A 22,839-nucleotide genomic window follows, 5' to 3' on the forward strand; every position below is an offset into this window, starting at 1 on the left:
GGTAAAGAACCAGAAGTGAAGCTTTTGAACCATGCATTCGTTCTAAAATATTTCTAAAAATTTCAGCAAAATTCTTTATTTTATTTGTTTGGCACACATTTTAGGGTTTAGTGATATAAATCTACATTGCCATGAGAATCAAACATGAACTTTAAGTGACCCCCCACACCACTAATATAGTCCTCATTCTCACTTAGTGATTCTTAAAATAGTTCATGGTTCTAGCTTTATAAAGTGTTTCTGCATGTAAGCTTCTGGTTGTAAGGTTTTTACAAAATTGAATGGATCAAATTGAATTGCTGTTTGTGGTATTATTCTGCACTAAATGCAGTTTAAAAATGATCATCCGATTCTTTGACTTGACTCCATAAGTATCCAGCGTTTTGGGATCAGAGTCTGACAGCTGTGTACAGCTGTGCAGACCATCAGAGGAATTTTGTTTGCAAAGGATATTTTGGAGACAGTTTTGATCAGCATGGTGCAAGTGTTGACAGAATAACGCCTATTGCTGAGTTATGAGGTCATCGTTAAAAAGACATAATTTTGTGATGGCTCTGGAATGGATGAACGTTGTCACGAGAAAAGACACTGAAATGAGTGAACTCACAAAAGAAATAACCCCAGGCACTCTAGTGAATAAAAAAGGATGGGGATATATTAAATACTCCTTTTTATATTAGATAAAGTTAAAGCTGGGAATGAAGAAATTTTACATTTTAAATTTTAAATTTTTTACATTTTATCATGCAGGGTTAAATATGCAGCAGTGTTGGGAAAGTCAAGGAAAGGGAATGTTGTGAGTTCACCGACACACACCAGGGGACTCGAAAGTAGTGAGCAGCAGGAATGTTTTATTAGAGATCAGAACACAGTGCGGTGGTACTGTAGTCATTGAGTCCAGTGAAAAGGCACATACCTTGCGGTTTTAAAGGCCTTGAGTGGGCAGGCCTTGAAGGTGTGACAATACAAAAGCCTAGAGGTGATACTCTTGTGTGTTGTATGTTGTATGTTACATCAGATCTTAAAGTGACCTCATAATGTGTTTTCCTACATGAAGGTATCTGTTAAATATTTAGAAAACCTGTAAGTGCATTTAAAGAAAGATAGGAATAAGAGAAGACTGTGTATTTAACCTTTTTCTGCATAAATAATGTTTATGTGCAAATTATTTAATGGTTTTTGTGTGTGTGTGTGTGTGTGTGAAAAAAAGAAAAGAAAATGTGCATTAGTTTTTGTTTAAAGCGGTTATTTAAATCTGAATAAAAAATGTGAAAAAATATTACTTTTTTTCACTTGGGATTTTGTGTAGAATGTTGTGTAGAAAGACACCGAGCATGACAAATACTCTAGAGAGCAAGAGAAATCTGAATAATGGTTTATGTTCAATTATAATTGTAAGATTATTTACGTATATATTTAAAAACCAAGCCTTACAATGTGGACACTGTGTATAAAAGGGTTAAGAGAAGAGCACACTGAATTAAACATGATCTGCTCACATGACACAGCAACACAAAACAGGAAGGTTTATTCAATGTCAAGTGCTTGAGACAGTACAGTGTGGTAACTACTGCACTTTAATCACAACCAGACTCAAATAAAGCAGATGAAATTGAGGTAAAAAAAAAAAAAAAAAAAAAAAAAAAGGAATAGAGCATTTAGACTTTTATTTAATTATGAAATAACATCCAAGGTCGGCGAATAGAAATTAGAGAAAGATCCTGTCCAGTAGTTGGCAGTAAGATATCTTTTAGTTCGGTGTAGAGCGACTGTACAGCTATAGCACACCATTTCAAGCAGAAGAGAAGAAGAACCTGATTCTGATTGGCTGATCAGCGCCAACGCGGTTTTCATGGAGTGTTGAGGTTGTTGTGTAGTAAAATAGAAATCTGTAATGAATTTGAACAATATTTCTCCTCGATAGAGGCTATGGAGGGGTTGAGGTGTCTTGTGGAGTGTTGGGCAGATTTCGGTGACTTGCTTTCTGCGAAAGCGATCTGTCATGGCCCAGATGTCATTATAAGCACCGGGACTGAACACATGTTCGTTTTCAGTGGCCAAGAGAGAAGAGTTAAGGCAAGTGGATTTTCCTGAACCTCTATTAATGTTTCACTTCCGATCCAAGTTTCTGTAAGGGAGTATGTTTTTGTTACAGACTGTCCTGCAGTTTGAGTGTCCAGTCACATCCCTGGCCTTAGGTGGTGATCAGTGCAGTCTCTATGTTCTGTGTGAGAATAATCACCTTTACTGCACCACTCTCTCTCAGGACTCCAGGTAACAGGAGACATTTTGAGTAATTGTTCCTACATAACTGTAGGATTATTTTATTCATTAAAATCTTCTGATCTCATCGTCCAATATTAAATGAAGTCTTACACATAACCTTGCTCTCCCTCGGTTTCATCCACAGCTCCTTCTCTGCAGAAGAGGGTGATGACCCCACTTTGTCCATGGTGTCCAAGGACTCTGTTCTAGTAGAAGATGGCAATATGCTCTCTTTCACGGTTGCAGAAGACATTCTCATTACCGTCAGTCTCAAAGAGTCTTTTTGGAGTTTTCAGCTCTGTTCAACCAGCTCAACAGGATTTCAGAAACATGCAGGATTTCAGGTCCCAGCTGTCACTCAGAATGATGTGGATTTGCAGGATAGGATGAGCTTAGCTCCAACATTGACATGCTTCTACCCCAACTCCTCACTTAAAGGACATGCATGTAAACACCACCACAGTCTCGACCCTCTCCTTTTCAGGCTCTTATTCGGAGTTGATGCATCTCTTACAAATTCTCCCATCATTGTTTGCGGTTTACCCGATGGACGTCTTGCTTTTTTCCCACTATTCTTACCTGCACTGACCAGCTCAAGAGGACAACAAAAGCCACCAACCAAGATATTTTACAGCTTAGAGCAACCAGTAGTATTTATCGGAACGTCTGTTGTTGGAGATCAGGGTCCACAGTGCCTGGTTGTGATTGGTCAGAAGGGTAGAATCCTGTTGATCAAGGCCAACCAAAGAAGCTCTGATGGAAAGGCAGCCGATTGCAGTAAGGTTTACTGTTTAATATTGTGCTTCTACGGTAATAGGTGTTAAGAACTTTATGGTAACACAAAGCACTATGTTGATATCTTTCTAAAGGGTTCATTGAGCATGTGGTGCAGGGGCCTGTGGTGTGTGCCTGTGTAGACCGTGAACATTTATACTACAGCACTGCCACAAACCTGTTCTGCTTGTCCCTGAGTAAGATCTTAATACCTTCATCATCATCATCATCATCATCACCCGTGACAGCAGTATCGGAGGGAGACAGCACAATACCAGTCAGAGCGGTCTGTCTGAATGTATGCAGAGTAATCGCACTAACTGAGCCTTCCATCAGTCCTGCAGGTACACTGGTTTCCTCTTTAAATACCTCTCACTAAATACATTAGAGAATGTTTTATTAACCTAAGCTCAGAAATCAATGCCTAATTATGATGAATGGACCGAGAAGTATATCCCATCTAGCCAGAGTCCATGGCACCAATCAAAAACAACATTATGAAACCTTAACACTTGAAAATGTATTATTTCTAGCCAGGAGCTAATCTTTAATAACTGAACATCAAAATAGAATTGTAATTACTATTCAGTTGCTTATCTGGACCTTTGTAAGCAAGGAATTTTATGTATCTAGACCTTTAGAAATTTTGGTTGAAGTCTCTTGCTACACTTCCACTGAGAGTGGCTCATTTAAGGTGGACTTAAAATAATTACTACATGTGTATTTTGACCTAAAATGTTTAAACAACAGTTTGCTGTGGGCAATCAAATTGGATCAAGATAGATCGCTGTGATTTTTAGAATTAACACACGCTCAACATAGACTTTTTAGCTGTAAAATCTTGCATCAGATATTAGATTGATCTTTTTTCAGTATGGGAGCACAAACATTTACACTTAACTGTGTGTATTGTACGAATTGTAGGCAGTGTGCAGCTGCTGGCTGTGTCTCTCAGTGGAAGACTTCTTCAAGTGACTCTCCCTCAGGACTCGGACAATGCTAAAGTGTCTAGACTGGCTTCATCACAAGCAGGGCAGAAAATCAAAGACCTTTTGGCTGGTATTGGAAATGTTTGGGAGAGGTAAGGTCATTTCAAGTATTTACCTGTTGAACAGGAAAAAAAATCAAACTGACACCGTTTTGATTGTGAAAACTGAACTGAATTTTTCAGAGCATCAGTTGAGAAACAACAGCTGGAATTGAAGAATAACACACTCAAGCGTTTGAACCACATACTCAACATCTGCCACTTGCTTCTAAACTCTCAGAAGAATGCCCAAGAGGTGTGTGATCTCCGGTCACCAATCCACTGTCGGGTGGCAGCCAAATGGAGTACGCTACTTCAGAAAGACTCTTTGATTGTCACTTGCATATTGGAAAACCAAAGTTCTTGTGTCTTGGACCAAGGATGGACCCTTTGCCTTCAAGTGCAGTCAAGTCTTTCTGTCAGTGCAGGGGGCTCATCTAGAACCTACTCTTTTGCTTTGACGAAATTAGACTGTGGTCAAAAAGCCGAAGTGACATTACCTCTTGAGACTGATGCTGCCTTGTTTCTCCCGGTCCAAATCCACTGCTCGCTTGGGTACACTTTACAGTCTTTACTTAACCCAGAGGAGTTCAGACAGCTCTCAATTAATGACACCTCCCTATCACAGCTTCTCATACACACAGGCAGCATCTGTCTGGTTCTGAACACGTTCACACTAGACTGGCTAGACGCCTTACAGATAGGAGAGCCGACCCCAAATGGTGATCATATTCCCAAACAAATCAGTGCTTGGGAAGCCACCAACATGCTTCTGAGCTCCAGACAGATCCATACAGAGGAGCCAGCAATGCCGAAGACCACTCCGCATACCGTAGCAGTCCACATATCCTCCGAGTTCCTGAGGAAACGGCTCAGCTTACCAGAATGTAGCAGTGGACTTCTCTGCATCTCTGTGCTCAGATGGCTGCTGTGTGGTACGTCTAATGCAGAGGGCCAAGAGGATGTACAGAGTCCAGTTGTGTGTGCCAGAGGGCCGGACAGACAGGAAGTCAGACTGCTGACCAAAGAGGTATGATTGTTCATCATACTTGGCTTTCTTGTGTTTTACTCTGTATCATTTAAATTTATATATGGGGAAACTGTAGAAAATTACCTCAGTGTCCATGTATTATGCTTTTTTTTAGCAGGATCGGACAGGCAGCAGGTTTAGATTATGAGTTAATAGCATAAATGGTTGTCGTCGTCCCCACACACACTCATATCATGACAAATTCCACCTCCTGTGTTATGTACATCTGGTTAGTAGGTTTTTACTCACAACTAAGAGTCAGCTGAGAAGTGGTAGAATCAGTAGAATTTTGGAAGCATTGCATGAAGTTTATTTTTCCCAGCTGTATTCCAACAAATAGATTTAATCCATGGTTCCATCCTCCCTTTTGTAGTCTGTCACAGACTGCTTTATTGGTATTATGGTGCTATGTGTGTATGCGAACATGCTTCTGTTGTGTTTATACTTGCAGCATCTACTGTTTGTGTATACACATCAGTTCATACACCAAAATTGTCTAGAAACATGAAATAACTGTGACAGAATCCATTGTTCTCAGTAACCCTGTAACACCTTTCTTAAGTACCTTTTGTACCTTTTGAGAGCGAGAGAGAGAGAGCGAGAGAGAGAGAGCGAGCAACCTACACAAATTGTAAATTCCCAGTACACAGGTGGACACACAGTCAGGACATTTAAACATATCAGGCAATTAATGATTAACACACTGACGGCAAATTAACAGCACTGACCCAAAACTACAAAACAAGTGGGACATGAAAGATAAAATGTTGATTTAAAAAAAATCAGATGAATCAAATGTAAATTCTAGAGAAATGTTTATAGAGGAAATTTCTTTATCCTGCTACAGGTTGTGTCACCTTGCTCCTCTAGTGCTCTATTCAATGTAGTTGCTGTTGTATTAAATATTCCTCAGTTTACTGATTTAATGCACAATAAATTTTAGTGTTGTTTGGAAAGTCCTCTATAAACCTCTATGTTGTTGTCCTTCGGTTGCTCCCTGTCTGCTTATTTTAATTTGGCACAGTTTTTACACTGGAGGCCCTTCCTGATGCATCCCTCCTGCTTTATTTGGACTTGGGGCTGGCACTAAGGGTTGACCCCACAGAGAGGCTGGGTTGGTACCCTACCCAGGAGTCGAGCCTGGGCCGGGGCAGTGAAAGCACGGCAAGATCCTGCTGCTGGATCACTAGGAATTTCCTCTATAAATAAAAGAACTTCTTAGAAACCATTTATTGGTGCTATGGTGCTATTACTACTATTATGGTTTGTCCATGTCTGCAGGTCATACTGAGTGACTTTGGCTCTGATGGACCCCTGTCTGTCGTGGAGGTTCAGGTAGAGAGTGTGTCCATGTCTGCAGTGTGTGGATTACATCATGCTGTCCTGCGACGGGTTCAGGTGCACATGACACGAGTCAAGAAAAATCTCCTCATTGTGAACATCTGGCCTAATTATATAGATAACATAACGAGTCCTGATTTCAGGTCCTTCTGAACGATGCCTCTGTGAAACCTGAGAAGCCTGCAGAGCTCAGAAGACAGCGCTTGTGTGATGCTGTTCGGCACATGGAGGTAAAACTCATACCTGAACATATCTCATGTCCACTTACACGTACTGAAATCACCAGTAATATTAGTGTTAACAAGACGATGGGTGGAAATGCAGCAACACACTAACAGATCTGTTTATTTCAGTGTCTTTATAAGGACCTGCAGGACTTTCGTGACCCAGCTGCTGGAGTTATGAAGACGAGGAGGACGTCGGAGTCACTGTTTCACCTCTACCTGCAACTCCGAGAGAAGCCACTGGTCATTGTGTAAATGCACACACACACTAGGTCATCAACATCAGGGAGCAATGTAAATAAGCAATTATATACATGGGCTTCAAATTTTGGAAAAAGTGAATATTAATTTTTTATATATGGATTTATTCAGTCTATGGCTCTATTTTTGTCTGTATATCAGTTTGACCACTGCCTTTTTTGACTAAAAAAAAGTAATGTATTAAATTATTATATAACCATAATAAAACAATGGTCTTGAACAGTTTTTATTTTTTGTTCACACTCATTTAAACATCTCTGGGTTTTAATACAATATCGGTATAATCCATAAATGTTTTGTTTACTTCCAGAAGATCCAACCTAAATATAACTGTGCTGCAAAAAAAATCATGCATTAAACAAATGACAAATTATAGATCATTACATAAAACAGAATGTAGGATTGTGACTCGTAAATGCTGTAACAAAAGCTAACACAACCAGTCTTATGCTGATTTGGCATGATTTGAAACAATGAGAATACAAACCTTGCTGTTTGAACCTTAAAACCTTATAAACCTTGTTATAAACTAGTAGAAAAATACACAAACATGATCAGCTTCCTGTAACATCCGAGCTGAAGAAACACAGCACCGATGCTGATGGTTTATGATTCATTAATGGTAACAATCTTGAAGCTTTCAGAGGCGGACAAATCATAATCTCGTCTCTTTTTCTGAAAACATTACAATCATCGCAACTTGATGTTTTTACTTTCAGTACAAAAGTCTTATGGTTCTTAAGAGAGAGAGAGCGCATTTGCCATCTCGCAAAAGAAAATATGGTTATAGAAACCAACACTTTAGGGATTTTTAGACCATAAGCAGCAAAAATATGGCATTGAGTTTCCCCAATATTGAGGAACTTAAACTTTTTTTTTTTCTTCTTCTTTTTTTTAATGGATGTTACACTACAAAGTTGATTCAATCCACACATAAAAAAGAAGAGGAGTGTTACATTAAATAAAACATTAAAGAATTAAAGTGTTGTGAATTAAAGGACAATATAAAAAGAACCTTGAATAGCAGACTACATTAGTGGGCTCTTTGTATATTGTGTTACAATATAATCATAAAAACGAATTATTGTGTGGTTATTTTTTGTGTTAATTCTTGTTCATGCTGATTCATATGTTTTTCCTGATTTTATATGAACAACAAAAATGCAAATTGGCCTCAATGAAAAGAGGTGGACCTTTTTTTGTCCACCTCTGATAAATTCTGTGTACCTTAAAGTATAAAAGACTCAGTAGGAGAATATACACCCATAATGTTAAAATCATTATTTTAAATTCATCTCAGTACTTCCATATAAATTTGATATTTGCAAATTCACACTTAATGGTAATGAATCTGCTCAGTCTTTCTCTGAATCCATTGTAAACAGTTTTTCCCTAAGATGGAAATAAAGTCCTTTTTGGGCCATGAGCTGCTCGTGCGTTCCTTGCTCCTTGACCTTCCCGCCTTCCATATAGATGATCTGATCAGCTCTCTCGATAGTCTTCAGACGATGAGCGATCACCAGCACTGTCTGACCTTTTGAGCCGGAGAGGACTTTCTGAATCTGAGTAGAGAAAGGGGTGAGCAAATAAATATCTGTCAAACTCTGAGGTTAGTTTAAGCCGAGTCTGTGAACGTACCTGCATCCTACAGGAGTAATAACTGTTAACCTCGACATTCACCACCACTTTCCAACCAATCTTATCTGTCACATGACAGCTTGCATTCAAAGAAGATACACATGTACTTCCTCTGAGATGTACTGTACAGCCATCCTAAACATCTCTCTGAACCACTGCTTATGCACCATCACAGGGCAGCTCAACAAACTCAGAGAAAAGTGCTACCTGTCCTCTTCCAGATACACGAGCTCATACACTACATTGCCAAAAGTTTGGGCTTGGCCCTTTAGTTATGGTGAAAGGAACTCTTAATGCTTCAGCGTACCAAGACATTTTGGACAATTTCATTCTCCCAACTTTGTGGGAACAGTTTGGGGATGTCCCCTTCCTGTTCCAACATGACTGTGCACAAAGAAAGGTCCATAAAGATATGGATGAGTGAGTTTGGTGTGGAGGAACTTGACTGGCCTGCACTTCAACCTGATAGAACACCTTTGGGTTGGATTAGAGAGGAGACTGTGAGCCAGGCCAAAACTGGGACGTCTGCCTTTACATGCACATGAATTTAATATGGAGAGGGCGGTGTGTCCCAAAACATTTGGAAATATAGTGTACATATCCCTCTGATTGACAGGGGAAAGAGTAACACCATGCTAGCCATTCAGAGAGCAAACAATAGCAATATGTTGTGTCACCTATATAATAAAATCTGCGCCTTATTCTAGCTTGTAGCTTTAAGATACAACTTTATGAACTGCTTCAATCTGTGTTCTTTTATGGCTAAATAAATCATTCTACACTTTTCAGTTCAATAAAAGTAATGGTGAAAGATTTGATGAAAGAGTTGTTTAGTCTTCAGACCAATGCTGATCAGAGTGAGTGAGAAGGGCTGTGGCATGTACCGTGTGCTGAGTGTTGATGTCCAAGTTGCTAGTAGCTTCATCCAAAATGAGGATTTTTGGTTTTCGGGTCAACACTCTGGCTATAGCAATACACTGCTTCTGGCCTGAGGATAGATTTCTTCCAGACTCTCCAACATCTGCAGCACAGTAACATAACTAGTGTTACACCTAATGTGAAATCAACTAAATATTTTTTAAGATAAGTGAAATTTTTACCTGTGTCATAGCCTTCGTCCATTTTGCATATAAACTCATGTGCACTGGCTTTCTTAGCAGCCTCCTTCACCTGCTCTATGGTGCAACCACGTAGGCCGTATGCAATGTTATATTTCACAGAGCCGGAGAACAGCACTGGGTTCTGGGACACAGCTGCCATCTGTCATAAGATGAAATGAGAAACTCTTTACTTTAACACATTTAAGAACCCCAGTTTTAAGTGTATTTGGACAGACAGAAAAGACTAATGCCGTTCCATGCCATTCAGTGTTTGTGTAACAGTGTTTCACCTGGCTGCACAAGTACTGGTGTTGGTACTCATTAAGTGGTTTGTTGTCCAGTAGCACTTGACCCTGCTGAGGCTCATAAAACCTCTGCAGCAGACTGACACAGGAAGATTTACCTCCACCGGAAGGGCCAACCAATGCAGTCATCTTCCCAGGACTGAGCTCTAAACTCACAGACTGACATGATGGTTTAACATGGTTTAGACAGGGTTTCTTATACAGCAGGAAATATGTGAGGTCAGAGGTGTTACTATGACTTTTAGTAAGCACCAATTAAAAAATGTTTTGAATAAAAAATATTCTGCTTCATTTTTTTAATATTTTCCTGGACTTTTATGAATTCCAAAAAAAAACACTGACCTCAAGTGCTTTGCTTTCAGGACGGGACGGGTAAGACAGGGTGACGTTATCAAAAGTAATTCTCCCTTCCAGATTCTCAGGTACCAAATCACCTGCTTCTTTCATCTTTGGTTTTCTGTCCAGCAGCATAAACACCTTCTCTGCTGACCACACCGTGTTCAGAATGTCTCCATAGACATACACCAGTTGCTGAGAACAGCAAAAAACAGAAGCACTAAATATTTTTGTAAAAATCTAGTAGGCAGCCTACAAAAAAACAGAAGAAACTCACACAATGGTGTTTAAAGCTATGATTCTTAAACTGACCCTCATGTTGCTCGACATGTCTTTCTGATACAGCACAAAAGCCAGAATACTCCCACTGCTCAGCTGACCCGAGGAGATGAGGCGGTGACCAAGAAGCAGCATCGCCACCCTCAGGCCTAACGTTAAACACTACAACAGGATAAACACAGCAAAATCTGTCATACTTTGAACCAAACATGAGTAACCACCTTTATCAAGAACAGCACTGTAGACTAATGTGTTCTACAGAGATAACAAAATGAAGAGAAGGTGATTATAAGTTAGAGTTGTGCACCAGGATGCAAAATATGCATCGATTTTGGTCAGGAAAGGACGTTTCAGCAAAATGACTGAGAAATTCCCAATACTGTTCTGTGCAAAATTTATTTATTTAAATAAAAGCTCTTAAGCTACATACATTTGACTCAAATTATTTTCATAATTTTCAGAATGACAAGTCTGGCAGAGGCCCAAACAGCCTGGAGCACTCATCTGTGTATTACAAAAGGCAGATGTTTGGATAAGATTTTTATGGCACCATTAAACATAATAAATTGGTAGCTTTAGGTTTGACAATAGTCAAATAATAATAGTCCATGCTGTGGGTGAGAAATATTAGAAATATCACGGACCACCAGAAACAACTGTAGGAGCAGCTGGATGTGTTCCAGGTATATCAAGAAATGCTGGTGAACACCTGAGCATCACGCCCTTGTGTGCTTTTTGAACATCTTATTCAGGATCTTGGCCTTTATAATAACCTTCACTCATCTGGGAAGTCTTTCCAGTAGATTTTGGAGTGTGGCTGAGGCGATTTGCTCATTCAGTCACAAAAGCATTAACAAAGTCAGGCACTAATGTCCCAGTTTATTCCAAAAGTGTTGCCTGAAGCCAGCATACAAAGACTATCCTAGACAACTGTGTGCTTCAGACCTCTGGGTGTAATGGTCAGGTGATCCAGAAATGTTTGGCTATGTAGAGTATCTGTGAGAGCAGGAAGGTGACAAGTCCCATGAACAATGCTTGAGTGTGTAATGTGTGAATTGACTCACTCTGCGAAGAAGCAGGTGGACTGCACTGAAAATGCCCTTGCGTTTCAGTATCTGAAGTTTCCTATCCAGAGTCTCCTGGTATCTCTTTAGCTCCTCAGCCTCAGCCCTGAAGCTGCGCACCATCTTTACAGACCTGATTACAGAAGTTGCCAGCTGCTCGATTTCAGCCATGGAGTTCTGCAGCTCCCGTGAAGTTTTCTGCACACCAGGACAAGTGAAAGTATGATGAAAAAGCTAAAACAAACAGCCAATGTACTACAGAAGATCTGATGAGGAATGTTTCCCTTTATGCAAATAAATATCTTAATAAAGCAGGTGTAACCTCAGCTAAGATTATAAAAAAAAGAGTAGCATGGGAAAACTACTAGAGCCTAAATCAGCTGAACTGAAGAGAAGGTCAGTTACCTGATAGTGAATGTTGTAAAAGTTCTGTAGCACAGCGAGGAGAGGCATCTCCACAAAGGTAAGGAGAGTGAGCTGCCAGGACAGGCTGAGCATCTGCACAAGCATGCCACATGTCTTAACCAGACTCCTCAGGAGCACATTCACATTCATGGCTATAGAGCGACCCATCTTATCAGTGTCCGAGACCAGCCGAGACGTCAAGCTTCCTGTAAAGGGAACGTCAGAGTGCTGCTATTAGAAAAGATCCTGAACGGTATTTTAATTTTAACAACATTTCTTTGTAAAGTACATCATCAGCATCTTCAGGATCAGGATTATTTCTATCTTGTGCATCACCTGGTTTATTTTCTTCAAAGAAGATTATGTCCTGTTTCAGCAGGTTCTGAAAAAGCATGTGCCGAATTCTCTTGTTTAGTCTGCTCAGGCTACACATGAACATGCCTCCTCTCAAGCCAGTGAACATAGAGCTGAGAAATTAAAAACAGCACACTGGGTTAAACGACTTTTAAACAAATAAGAAGGACAGCAACAGAGGAATGCAGAATGCACTTACCTTCCAAAAGAGTAGAACGACATGCATGCAATGGCCCACAAGAAGCTGTCATGCTTGTACTCTCCACTCAAACCATCTACGATTTTCCCCACGTAGTACGGAATACTTGACTCAACTGAAAAGAAGGCAACATGGCCACATTCAAGTACATGTGCATAAATAATACATAATAAGAGATACCTACACCAGAACCGAGCACAGGTTTTAAACTTACATAATGCAGCTAAGATGAGGAAGAAGAAGGCAGCAGCTAGATGAAGGTAGTCTGGTTTCGAGTAGCGAATCACTCTCATCATGAGGACCTTGGCCTCTTGCTCCTTCTTCACTTTTTTACTCGGGAATGCCTTGTCCCACATCAGATGGATCAGAGTGCCAGTCACTGCACTTAAAGCCACCATGACAGGCACAGGCACTGGACTAAAGGCACACCCTCCTCTCGGAACTAGTGTTTGCACCATATCATATACAGGAGGTAGAAAACACAATAATGCTACCCAGGGCTTCAGAAGATTGTGTATGGTCTTGTGCAGGGTTGCTGAACTGACTGTGTGAAGCAGAACCCAGCTGAAAGCCCTGAAAACCCACAGCCATGTCAGGTTCACGAAGAAAGCACACTGAGACCACAGAAGTGCCGTAAACAGGGTGAGCCAGAGGATCAGGTCCAGGAAAAGGAGAGCGCCGTATGCAGGCCATACAGAGGCTGAAGCAGGGTCTGCCATCATGAACCTTTTTGAGGAGATTAGGTCAAATACCAGACACTCTGTTGGGTCAGCTGCTTGGACTGGAGCTCATCTGAAATGTAAATCACAGAAAGAAATGTTTACATCTCTGTTATCATTCTGCAGAGCTGAAAAACACTAAACCAATCCTACTTTAAAGCGATATTAGTTGGCTGGTTTCATTTGGGCAATGCTGGTCTTATAGCTGGTGAGTAAAGGTGAGTTAGAAGACCAGCAAAACCAGTATAGGCATACTCGGAGACCAGCAAAAAAAACAGCATGTCCTAACTAAAACCAGCTTGTCCCTATGACCAAACAAATGAGCAAAACAACCAACATTCAAGGAGTTCACAGCGAACTCTTTAGTCTTTCCTTTTCCTCCTCCGTCAGAAGCTTTTACTTTCACTTTCACAAGTGCAGTAAAATTACAGCTAATCGATGAGCAAAAACACAGCCCAGTAGATTATTTTACATTTTAAAAATCCCAAATACCAAAACTGGCACGTTGGGCATGTTGCTGTATTATAAATTCATTATAATGGCAACATAAAGAGCGCCTAAACCTGTTACTGCGCCTGAACGCCCATGTCCTAGACCATGCGTCCTGCAGTAAACTGTTTAAATAGCCACTAGAGGGCGCCCGTTCAAAATAACTAGAGTTCACGCTTCAAAATAAAAGTTAATGCAATCGACCGATTTCAATCGACAAAAGTGAAGGAATCATAGAATGTTATTTTTAAAAAATTCCACGGCCATCAAAACGCATGATTTATGACACGTACCAATGACACTACATGGTTATACCTGCATTTTTTCAAAGCAAGGACACACAGCAAGTCAGAGATGCGCATCAGGACGTGGACCCATAGATAGATAGATAGATAGATAGACAGACAGACAGACAGACAGACAGACAGACAGACAGATAGATAGATAGATAGATAGATAGATAGATAGATAGATAGATAGATAGATAGATAGATAGATAGATAGATAGATGGATAGATGAGAGGCTTTGGATCTCCTCATTGTAGGCCGACTCATCGTTATTGCTGATCCAACCAACCACTGTGGTATCATCTGTATGCTTGATGAAGATGTTGGAGTTTGTAGTTGTTGCTGTAGTGAGGAAATGTCCCTCTCTGGTCATTCCTTCACTGATGGTTTCACACGTTTAATGAACGGTGTGTATTTGGGTAGAACAAAGAGAGGTGATCAGACTGACCCAAGTAGGGGAGGAGAAAGGCCCTGTATGCCTCAGCAGTGTTAGTGTAAACATGGTCCAGTGTGTTGTCCCCTCTATTTGCGCATTCCGATGAAATTTAAAGAAAAGGGATCCTTTCTTCTTTCTAATAATGATGATGATGACGATTATTATATTACAATGCTATTAATAAAACTATTAATATTGTGGGGGTGCTGGTTGATGTTGTATCCAAAAGGGTGCAAGGCAGGACCCCCCACCCCCACCACCATATATACATGTATGTGCATATATTGAATATTATGTATTTTCAAAAGCAGGCATCTTCTAATGTCTATGCTCAATCCAAACTTCTTCTGAAAGAATTGATATCATATTCATATTGATTACAAGCTTCAGCATCGCAATTATGTCAGTACAAAATTCAATTTGAATCGAAATAAGTTGTTTATTTGAAATTAAAGAAAAGTGTATTTATTTGTATAGAAGAAACAAAAACTCTACATCTTCTAAATAACATATAACCTTATACACTCTATAGAGGTATTCATAGCCCTTCTGTCATGTTTATGCAACGGCAACAGGACCAATATATTGTGTGTACATATATTATGTATATACTCTGTAAAAATATACTAGAACCAGCAGGACCTTTGGTGTACAGTGCAGACGAACAGGTTTAGAAATACATATATACTTTACTTATACTTTCATACGGCACTTGATTTGTGTACAGTTCCCTGATAGCTTTAGATAAGGCAAAGGCATTAACAGTGAACCACGCTCAGTCTGACTTTGGCTATTGTTCGGCTGTAAGACTTGCGTTAGGATTCTCATACGCAGCTTAGTCACTATGTTAAAGAAATGTAATGTGAAAATGTCTGAAAGACATTAACATCGTCTGCTGTTTTGATTGACACAGCGTATAAAAATGTGTATCACACACATCTGATAATACAAAGCAGAGCTCTACATTCAGAAGGTAAATCTGATTTCCATATACGTAGACCTTAAAGCAAAATGTATAAAGTAATAAACCTGTAAACAGTGGAACACAAAGCTGTGTCCTGGAAACAAATCCGATGTGTGACCATTATCAATCTGAAAGATGGATTCAGACCCATATTGTCATGAAGATGGCCATTTTGGCAAGTGTACAGCAAAAGTAGCAGATACAAACATGCTAGTAAATGTCTAATAGTGATACACGAAGAATCATGATTTAGCCATGTAAAGCGATATAACCCTCACAATCTGACAAACACACAATGTATATACTTTAAGCAAGTGTAACATGTATATCATTGGTGAAATGCCCCGGGAACAATACGTCCTGAAATTGAACCAATCTGTGTTCAATTCATGTGCATATGTCTCTTTCATTGAACAATGATGTTGATTATTACTGGACTCGGTTCATACAGTTGTGATGCGTTCAGTTTCTATGGCAGGTTCCTTGACCTTCTCCCCAACACCCACTGCGTGGGCTTCAGGTGTAACTGTTGACACATGAGGAGAAGATGCTTCCTTAAGTGCTGTGTCACGGCGGTCCAGCCAGTAGAAGGACAACATGAGAAACAAAGCTGATAAGGCCACTGTGATACTGCAGGCGAGGAACACGTATGAGTAAAGACCAGTGCTGTCCACAAGGCTACCTGTATCACAGGAACAGACAAAAAGGTTTGAGTGACATAAGGATCAGAACGTGCTGATTATCACACAATTACCATACCCCATTTCAGTATAGTTATTAAAAAGGTGCAGTTAGTCTAAATTTTGAAGTCCTGGACAAACATCCTGTAGTTAATCTGAGAGTTATCAGTCAGTTACAGGTTAAGCCTAGTCATAGCCTAGCGCAGGTGAATATCAACAGACTGACTGTACAAGTAAATGAGTAATCAATTACAAGTACACAGACCAAGATATCAGAGAGAGCACATTTCTGGGTGTCTCCTGAGTGATTTACTAAAGTGAGGGAGTTTATGCAGAGACTAAACAGTGTTGGGTTGCATGCTTGACATTTTCAGTTGGCTTGTTGCTTACACAAGCGTACCAGCTGTCCAGTCAATCTCACAGGCCAGGTCAAGATAGCCTGGAGCCCTGGCACCACCTGAGACCTGCCTTGCAACTTTTACTTTTTCAATGCAAGAACATTCTATTCTCCTAGATTGCTCCCATGGACATACACAGTCTACCACAGACATTCACACACACACACACACAATAAAATACATCCAAGAGAACCAACAGATTCACTGTCAGGTTGTCATGATGCTTGTAAAAAGGAACAGCTGTACAATCGAGCAGAATTTACAGATCTGTTTACTTTAGTTCTCAGTTGTAAATTAAGATTAGATCAGATTGTGCTCTGTTCAAGCTCCTGTGTAAATAGAAAGGTAACTGCCTAAGAATAATGGCAGGGCTGGAGAGAGTAAAAAACCTATCAATCCAAAAAACCAAATCTTATCATCCCAGTGGACAGGTATATTCAGGATCATGGGAGTGGACGGAACAAGGAGACTGGCTAGATTAAAATATTTAAATTTACTCAGCAAGTTTAGAGTGATGGCTAGACTAATCCAGGAATACATTTTCTATTTATTAAACATCAGCGGTCTCCTGAGAGAATTTATATATTAATATTTTATTATGAATAATATTTAGTTAAAAAAAGCACAGCGAGTGTAGAGAGAACTGAGTGTCTGCAATAGAATTTATAACAGCATGGTGGTTGCAGAATTTGTAAAAATAGCTTAAGGTACATTTTATAAAATTTTAGGAAAAATTAAGTATTTAAATTATTTAAAAAGTATTTATACTGTAAACCTATTCTTTTGTCTAAAATGATCTGATAATGAGTATTCCCAGTAGTGTTGGATTGGATCGAATCTGACACATTTTCTGCATTGGACGTAGAACCCAAGCAGTTATATATCGCTGATATTGTTTTATAATTTAACATTAAAAGCTTGTGACGATTCAGCTTAGTTAGTAAGAAGATGTAAGCAGCAGATATTCATATTTGTACTGTGCATCTGTCAAGCCTCGCAGATCTGATATTGGCATCATTTTGAAAATATGGAAATGGTGGGATTAGTGCATCCCGTTTTCAGACACGAAATTTTATGCTGGTGGATATGTAGGTTATATAGACTGCATATTGAAATGACCACTGAAGAACAACACTTCTTTTTCAACTTATTACTATACCTGCTAGAGGTGGCCCGATCAGCAGCGTGACGCTCTCCATGATAGCCAGCAGGCCAAGTGCTGAGGGGAAGCGGTTCATCTCCACTATGTCCATGAGCACAGTGAACATCAGTGAGCCCACCACGCTCATGGACAGACCGTACGTCAGCACGTAAACCAAGAGCACTGGAAATGTGGGCGCGATACAGCAGATGCTGTTGCTTAATCCATTCAGTAGCAATGCACTTGAAAATACGTAAACATGGCGGCCTTTGAACCAGGAAAGGCCGAAGAGCAGGCCGGCGGGTGGCCGCACAAAGATGTTGATAAAGCCCAAGATGGAGAGCAGCAGGGCAGCCCGGCTCTGCTCCATGCCGTTATCTGTAGCATAAGGAACGAGGAAAACCAATGGCACCACAAAACCTAGCATCATCCACGTAATGCCAAGCGCGTACACACGAAAGCGTTGGTTACTGCAAAACAGGTCAAAGGCCATGTGGCGACGGAAAGAGGATGTTAAACTTCTCCATGCCACCCACATCTGTTCTTTAATTCCCTTCTCAGCCAGTGGTTTGGTGCCATTATTATTTCCTTTGGCTGCTCTGTGTTTCTGTGGCTCCAGGGGCCTCATCACAGCACCGCACACACAGCAGTTGAGCAACACAGCACCGAGCACAAGGAAACTCCCCCTCCAACCCAGTTCACTGTGTAGGTAGTGACCCAAGAAGGGCAGCACACACAGGCCCAGAGCTGTACCCGTGGATGACATGGCATTGGCAAAGGCACGTCGGCGCACAAAATAGTGACCAAGGATAGTGACTGCAGGTTGGAAGCTGAAACAAAAACCTAGACCTGTGTGAGACAGAAAATATCCTTTTACAACAGGCATTTCTAACATTTTAACTTCTCTGAAATGATTGTTTCATCTACTGCTACAAGTGAAACATCTTTTAAGTAAATACAATATTGTATAATGATTTAATTAGTTAATTAACACAGAGTAGATTAGGGGTGACTGAATCTGCACTGACCTGTTATTACCCCTGCGGTAATGTAAAGCTCAATGATGGAATGTGTGAAGGAGCTGGCTGCCATCCCCAGTCCACTCAAGACTCCCCCCATCATCACCGTTGCCCTGCAACCAAAATGTTCCACTAACACGCTGCATAAAGGTCCTGAGAAGGAAAAGTCGAATGTGAGACTAACACAACACTAAACAAACCACTGAGACTACTGGGGAGCTGGTGCAAAGTTAGAGGATTAAATACCGTAATCGGATATTCTTTCTGTGTGCAAGCAGTAATTCCAAAACTTTTGGAAAATGTATCCTGCACAGCTAGTAAAAACAACTCTACAAATCAAAACTTTTTCACATTTGTTTTGTACGTAGGGATCATTCTGTATATTCTCTTTGTAAAGCTCAAATCAGCAAAGAAAGACCTGTCTAACAAGTCGCACTGATCCTCTACCCACCCTGTTTTGTCCAGTTTTCTAAGTAACATAATAGCCACTCAGTGAAGCAGTTCATTCCCTTGGGGATATACATTTAGTGTGTGTGCGCATGTGCATAAGTCTGTGTATTCCTGTGTATGTGTACGGAAGCAATCAGAGAATGGCATTAAATGTGCTAAATCTCAACTGCAGGGGAATCTAACAACTTCCTTTGTCCAAGGGGTATCTCTGAGACACGGTCCGTAAATATATTACGTTAAAGGCCATGTCCAGCTTTAAATTAAAGACCCTTTTTGAAATATGCCTTATCAAAGAACAAACACTGACTGCATTCTCAAACTCTTAGAAAAGTGCACAATCATCATGCGAGTGCAATCTGACCTATCAATTCGTACACGTTTGTACAATCTGGAACAGCTGCTTGATTGCTAGAAGGCTTAATACTACTCAATCATAACTAGGCTCTCAATCACTACTCACAGTATATACTGAGACTAAATTGTAAATCTGGGATTTTTATTTATTTATTTAAATTTGGAAACAAAGCCAGGGTTTTAAAAAAAATGAAATATTTTGAAATAAATATTTTCAATTATTTTAATATTCTGAAAATGTTTAAACAAGAAAAGGAAATGATCAATATCTTGTATATATGATATTCACGATTCTGCACAATATCTAGATCTCTATTGAAATGTAAGTGAATATGTGTTATTGTCCATGTTAACTGCTTTGTACAGAAGGCCAGATTTTCCTCATTCATAATCTCTTCTAATGAAGCATGTGTTCAGGTGACATTCCTATGGATTTTATTTAAAACGGATCATAAGCTTTTTGCACAAACTTGTCCGTGCCAGCACAAGTGCACATTGTCGTTAGAGCACAAAAGGGAACGTAGCTGACACTAAAACCCTCTAAAATTCATGTAAAAATCAATAGGAACTGTAGTCAATAAAAGACACACAGTGGCCTGCTGCAATTGTGTCCCTGTAGATCCAGTATCAGTGTTTATGAGCAGAACAAACATTAAATAAAGGCCGCAGCTTCCTGTTCACCAGCAGGGAGATGATATTAACACTGAGTTCTCACGCTCAATAAGTCAGCGACACAAACATTGTGCGTTTTTATTGAATTATTGATTTCCTGGATTGACTTCCTACCTCCTGCATGCAGGACTGCTGTCATTATGGATGGCACCCAGGATGTCTCACTGTTGCTGGCACTGAATTCAATTTGAAGGTCAGTGTAAAAGATGCCCATGCAGGATGGGAAGGCCAGGGTCAAGGCTAGAACTAAGATGGTGGCCACCAGGACCACCCAGCCCCATCCTCCATCAGGAGCATCAAGGTGTGCTGAAGTCATCGGAGTCACTGTGCCTTCCGTATCAGCTTCGGCAGGATCTGGATCGCATGATTCTTCTGAATGATGATGATTTACTCGCGTGCCCATTTCTGCGAGCTGAGAGTACTGCTACCACTCAGTGTCTGGGAGCCGAAAAGCTTCGGGGATGTCTCAGTGGTGGTTCAGACGTACAGTCACACATTTTCACACGTCACATATCACCTTCGATCCACACAAGGGTCTCTGTTGGACAAACGGAAGACAATTATTTTGTACCGTGTAATCTTGTACATAAAGTTTAGTTCAGTTTATGCTCACCTGTAATCAAGTACGAGCCTCAAGTGACGCCTTTCTTTAAACTAGAGGGTCTCTTTGGTGTCTGTTATTTTATTACTGTGTTATTACATTGTTATTATTAGCCCAACTGACCCTTCGTTTAATCTGACAGGTTTGGCCATCTGAAACAGGTCCTAATAAAAGTTGTTTTTAAGAAAACATGACTACAATCAGAAAAGCATTTCATTAACAAAGTGAAAAACGGGAAAAATGGAAAATATGCTTACCCCATAGCAAAGTGTACCTCAGACTGTGCCAGATGGGTTTTGACCAAACTGGATATTTCAGTAAGGAAAAAAAAAAAACTAAACAATGCTGTATACTAGATGTTTTAAATCTAAAGTGATTTAGGTTTTTGTCGCTAAAAAGTTCAGTGTTTTCTTTAGTTCCACGACTGAAATAAAGACGATGTCGTTTTTGTGTTACAAGATGGATTCATATTCATTAAAAACAGTAGCTGTGGCTGCTACAATGAATCCGTGGTGTGGGGGTTTTTTAGAGAGATTGGAAGGAGTTTTTTCTTGCTTCAAATTGGCTTGGGAAGTCTAAGGATAAAAACACTAAAATTTTAATTAAAATATAAAGATGTAAATGTCACAATATTGGAGGCTAAAAACAAAACTTCTAACCGTCTACATTAATGACTTAAGTAGCTAGCACTTCCACTGCTCTAAAGCTGCGTGCCTGACTAGCAGAAAGAGAGCCTAACTATTTTCTAATTTTATTACTAATTTCACTCAGAAAAACCAGTGAGTGACCGATACTGGGATTGTATATGTACCCAGTGGCTACTTATAGCTAAGGAAGAGTGTGACGTTAGCAAACGAGAAAGGTTTCCGATCAGCATAAGAGATCAGATAGAGCTTTGTGCGCTTTTAACAAAGAAGCTATGAAATGAACACACGTCGACCTTCATTCATTTATTTATTTATTTATCTATCTATCTATCACCTCAGTTTCTCTCCGGTGAAGTAATAGAGTCTCACCAGGAACCTACCTTTAGGGAGTGGAAGCGTTTGCGTGTCTCTTCATGATGTCCTTCTGTTTCTGTGCCGAAAAACATCCTTTTTTTCTGCTCGGATATATGAGCGGCTAGACCCAGCCAGTAATATTGGGTCCTATATTAAAAGATTAGATAAGATCCCTGAATCCTCCACCTCCTTTGTGTCAGCTTTAAATGAAAGTGGATGATGATTTCTAACATGCGATAATAACACAGGCTCTGGCCCTTTAAATACTGCTGGCAGCTGTAATGTGAGCTGCAGCTCGGGGTGGTGTGAGCGGATAACGGAGGGAAATGCATCAGTGTCGTAACCCACCACTTCTTTTCAGCTTCTTCACAAACTCCTTTCACTCTCTACACACTCCTTATTGACATATTTATGTACACTATATTGGCAAAAGTTTTGGGACACCCCTCCAAATCATTGAATTCAGGGGTTGGGCTTGGCTGCTTAGTTTCAGTGCAGGGATGACCCCTTCATGTTCCAACATGACTGCACACCAGTGCACGAAGCAACGTCCATAAAGACATGGATGAGTGAGTTTGGTTTGGAGGAACCTTACAGAGTCCTGACCTCAACCTGACAGAACACCTTTGGGATGAGACTGTGAGCCAGGCCTTCACGTCCAACATCAGTGCCTGACCACACAAATGTGCGTCTAGAGGAATGGTCAAAAATTCCCATAAACACACTTCTAAACCTTATGGAAAGCCTTCCCAGAAGAAGGGTAGGCCAACTCCATATTAAATTCATGTGCATGTAAAGGGCAGACGTCCCAGTTTTGGCCTGGCTCGCAGTCTCCGCTCTAATTCATCCCAAAGGTGTTCTGTCAGGTTGAGGTCAGGACTCTGTAAGGTTCCTCCAAACCAAACTCACTCATCCATGTCTTTATGGACGTTGCTTTGTGCACTGGTGTGCAGTCATGTTGGAACAGGAAAGGGTCATCCCCAAACTGTTCCCACAAAGTTGGACACATGAAATTGTCCAAAATG

General features: G+C 40.3%; 3 protein-coding genes across 5 annotated transcripts; 1 reads left to right on the forward strand and 2 right to left on the reverse strand.

Moving 5' to 3' along the window:
• Positions 1 to 1,820: 1,820 nt before the first annotated feature.
• faap100 (FA core complex associated protein 100) lies at positions 1,821 to 7,070 on the forward strand. The gene is made up of 9 exons (XM_058406907.1): positions 1,821 to 2,076; positions 2,156 to 2,274; positions 2,411 to 3,042; positions 3,135 to 3,383; positions 3,964 to 4,120; positions 4,211 to 5,096; positions 6,378 to 6,494; positions 6,581 to 6,667; positions 6,791 to 7,070. The coding sequence occupies exons 1-9, from the start codon at positions 1,930 to 1,932 to the stop codon at positions 6,914 to 6,916; spliced, it is 2,520 nt and encodes an 839-aa protein (XP_058262890.1). The 5' UTR covers positions 1,821 to 1,929; the 3' UTR covers positions 6,917 to 7,070.
• A 62-nt stretch (positions 7,071 to 7,132) lies between these two features.
• tap2t (transporter associated with antigen processing, subunit type t, teleost specific) lies at positions 7,133 to 13,940 on the reverse strand. Of its 2 annotated transcripts, none has more exons than XM_058406908.1 (12): positions 13,659 to 13,940; positions 12,817 to 13,394; positions 12,603 to 12,717; positions 12,386 to 12,516; positions 12,050 to 12,255; positions 11,645 to 11,842; positions 10,614 to 10,742; positions 10,308 to 10,496; positions 9,951 to 10,124; positions 9,661 to 9,820; positions 9,445 to 9,581; positions 7,133 to 8,484 (listed from the first exon to the last, which is right to left on the reverse strand). In XM_058406908.1, the coding sequence occupies exons 2-12, from the start codon at positions 13,322 to 13,324 to the stop codon at positions 8,278 to 8,280; spliced, it is 2,154 nt and encodes a 717-aa protein (XP_058262891.1). In that variant the 5' UTR covers positions 13,325 to 13,394; positions 13,659 to 13,940; the 3' UTR covers positions 7,133 to 8,277. The 2 variants fall into 2 exon arrangements, with proteins under 2 accessions (XP_058262891.1, XP_058262892.1); XM_058406909.1 differs by having other exon boundaries at positions 13,885 to 13,931.
• Positions 13,941 to 14,953: 1,013 nt separating this feature from the next.
• slc16a5a (solute carrier family 16 member 5a) lies at positions 14,954 to 22,107 on the reverse strand. Of its 2 annotated transcripts, XM_058407108.1 has the most exons (6): positions 21,841 to 22,107; positions 21,071 to 21,118; positions 20,327 to 20,750; positions 18,746 to 18,889; positions 17,736 to 18,566; positions 14,954 to 16,180 (listed from the first exon to the last, which is right to left on the reverse strand). In XM_058407108.1, the coding sequence occupies exons 3-6, from the start codon at positions 20,613 to 20,615 to the stop codon at positions 15,942 to 15,944; spliced, it is 1,503 nt and encodes a 500-aa protein (XP_058263091.1). In that variant the 5' UTR covers positions 20,616 to 20,750; positions 21,071 to 21,118; positions 21,841 to 22,107; the 3' UTR covers positions 14,954 to 15,941. The 2 variants fall into 2 exon arrangements, with proteins under 2 accessions (XP_058263091.1, XP_058263090.1); XM_058407107.1 differs by lacking the exon at positions 21,071 to 21,118.
• Between the last annotated feature and the right edge of the window lie 732 nt (positions 22,108 to 22,839).

The sequence above is a fragment of the Hemibagrus wyckioides genome, linkage group LG13 (genome assembly GCF_019097595.1).
Source record: "Hemibagrus wyckioides isolate EC202008001 linkage group LG13, SWU_Hwy_1.0, whole genome shotgun sequence".
Classification (NCBI taxonomy): Eukaryota; Metazoa; Chordata; class Actinopteri; order Siluriformes; family Bagridae; genus Hemibagrus; species Hemibagrus wyckioides.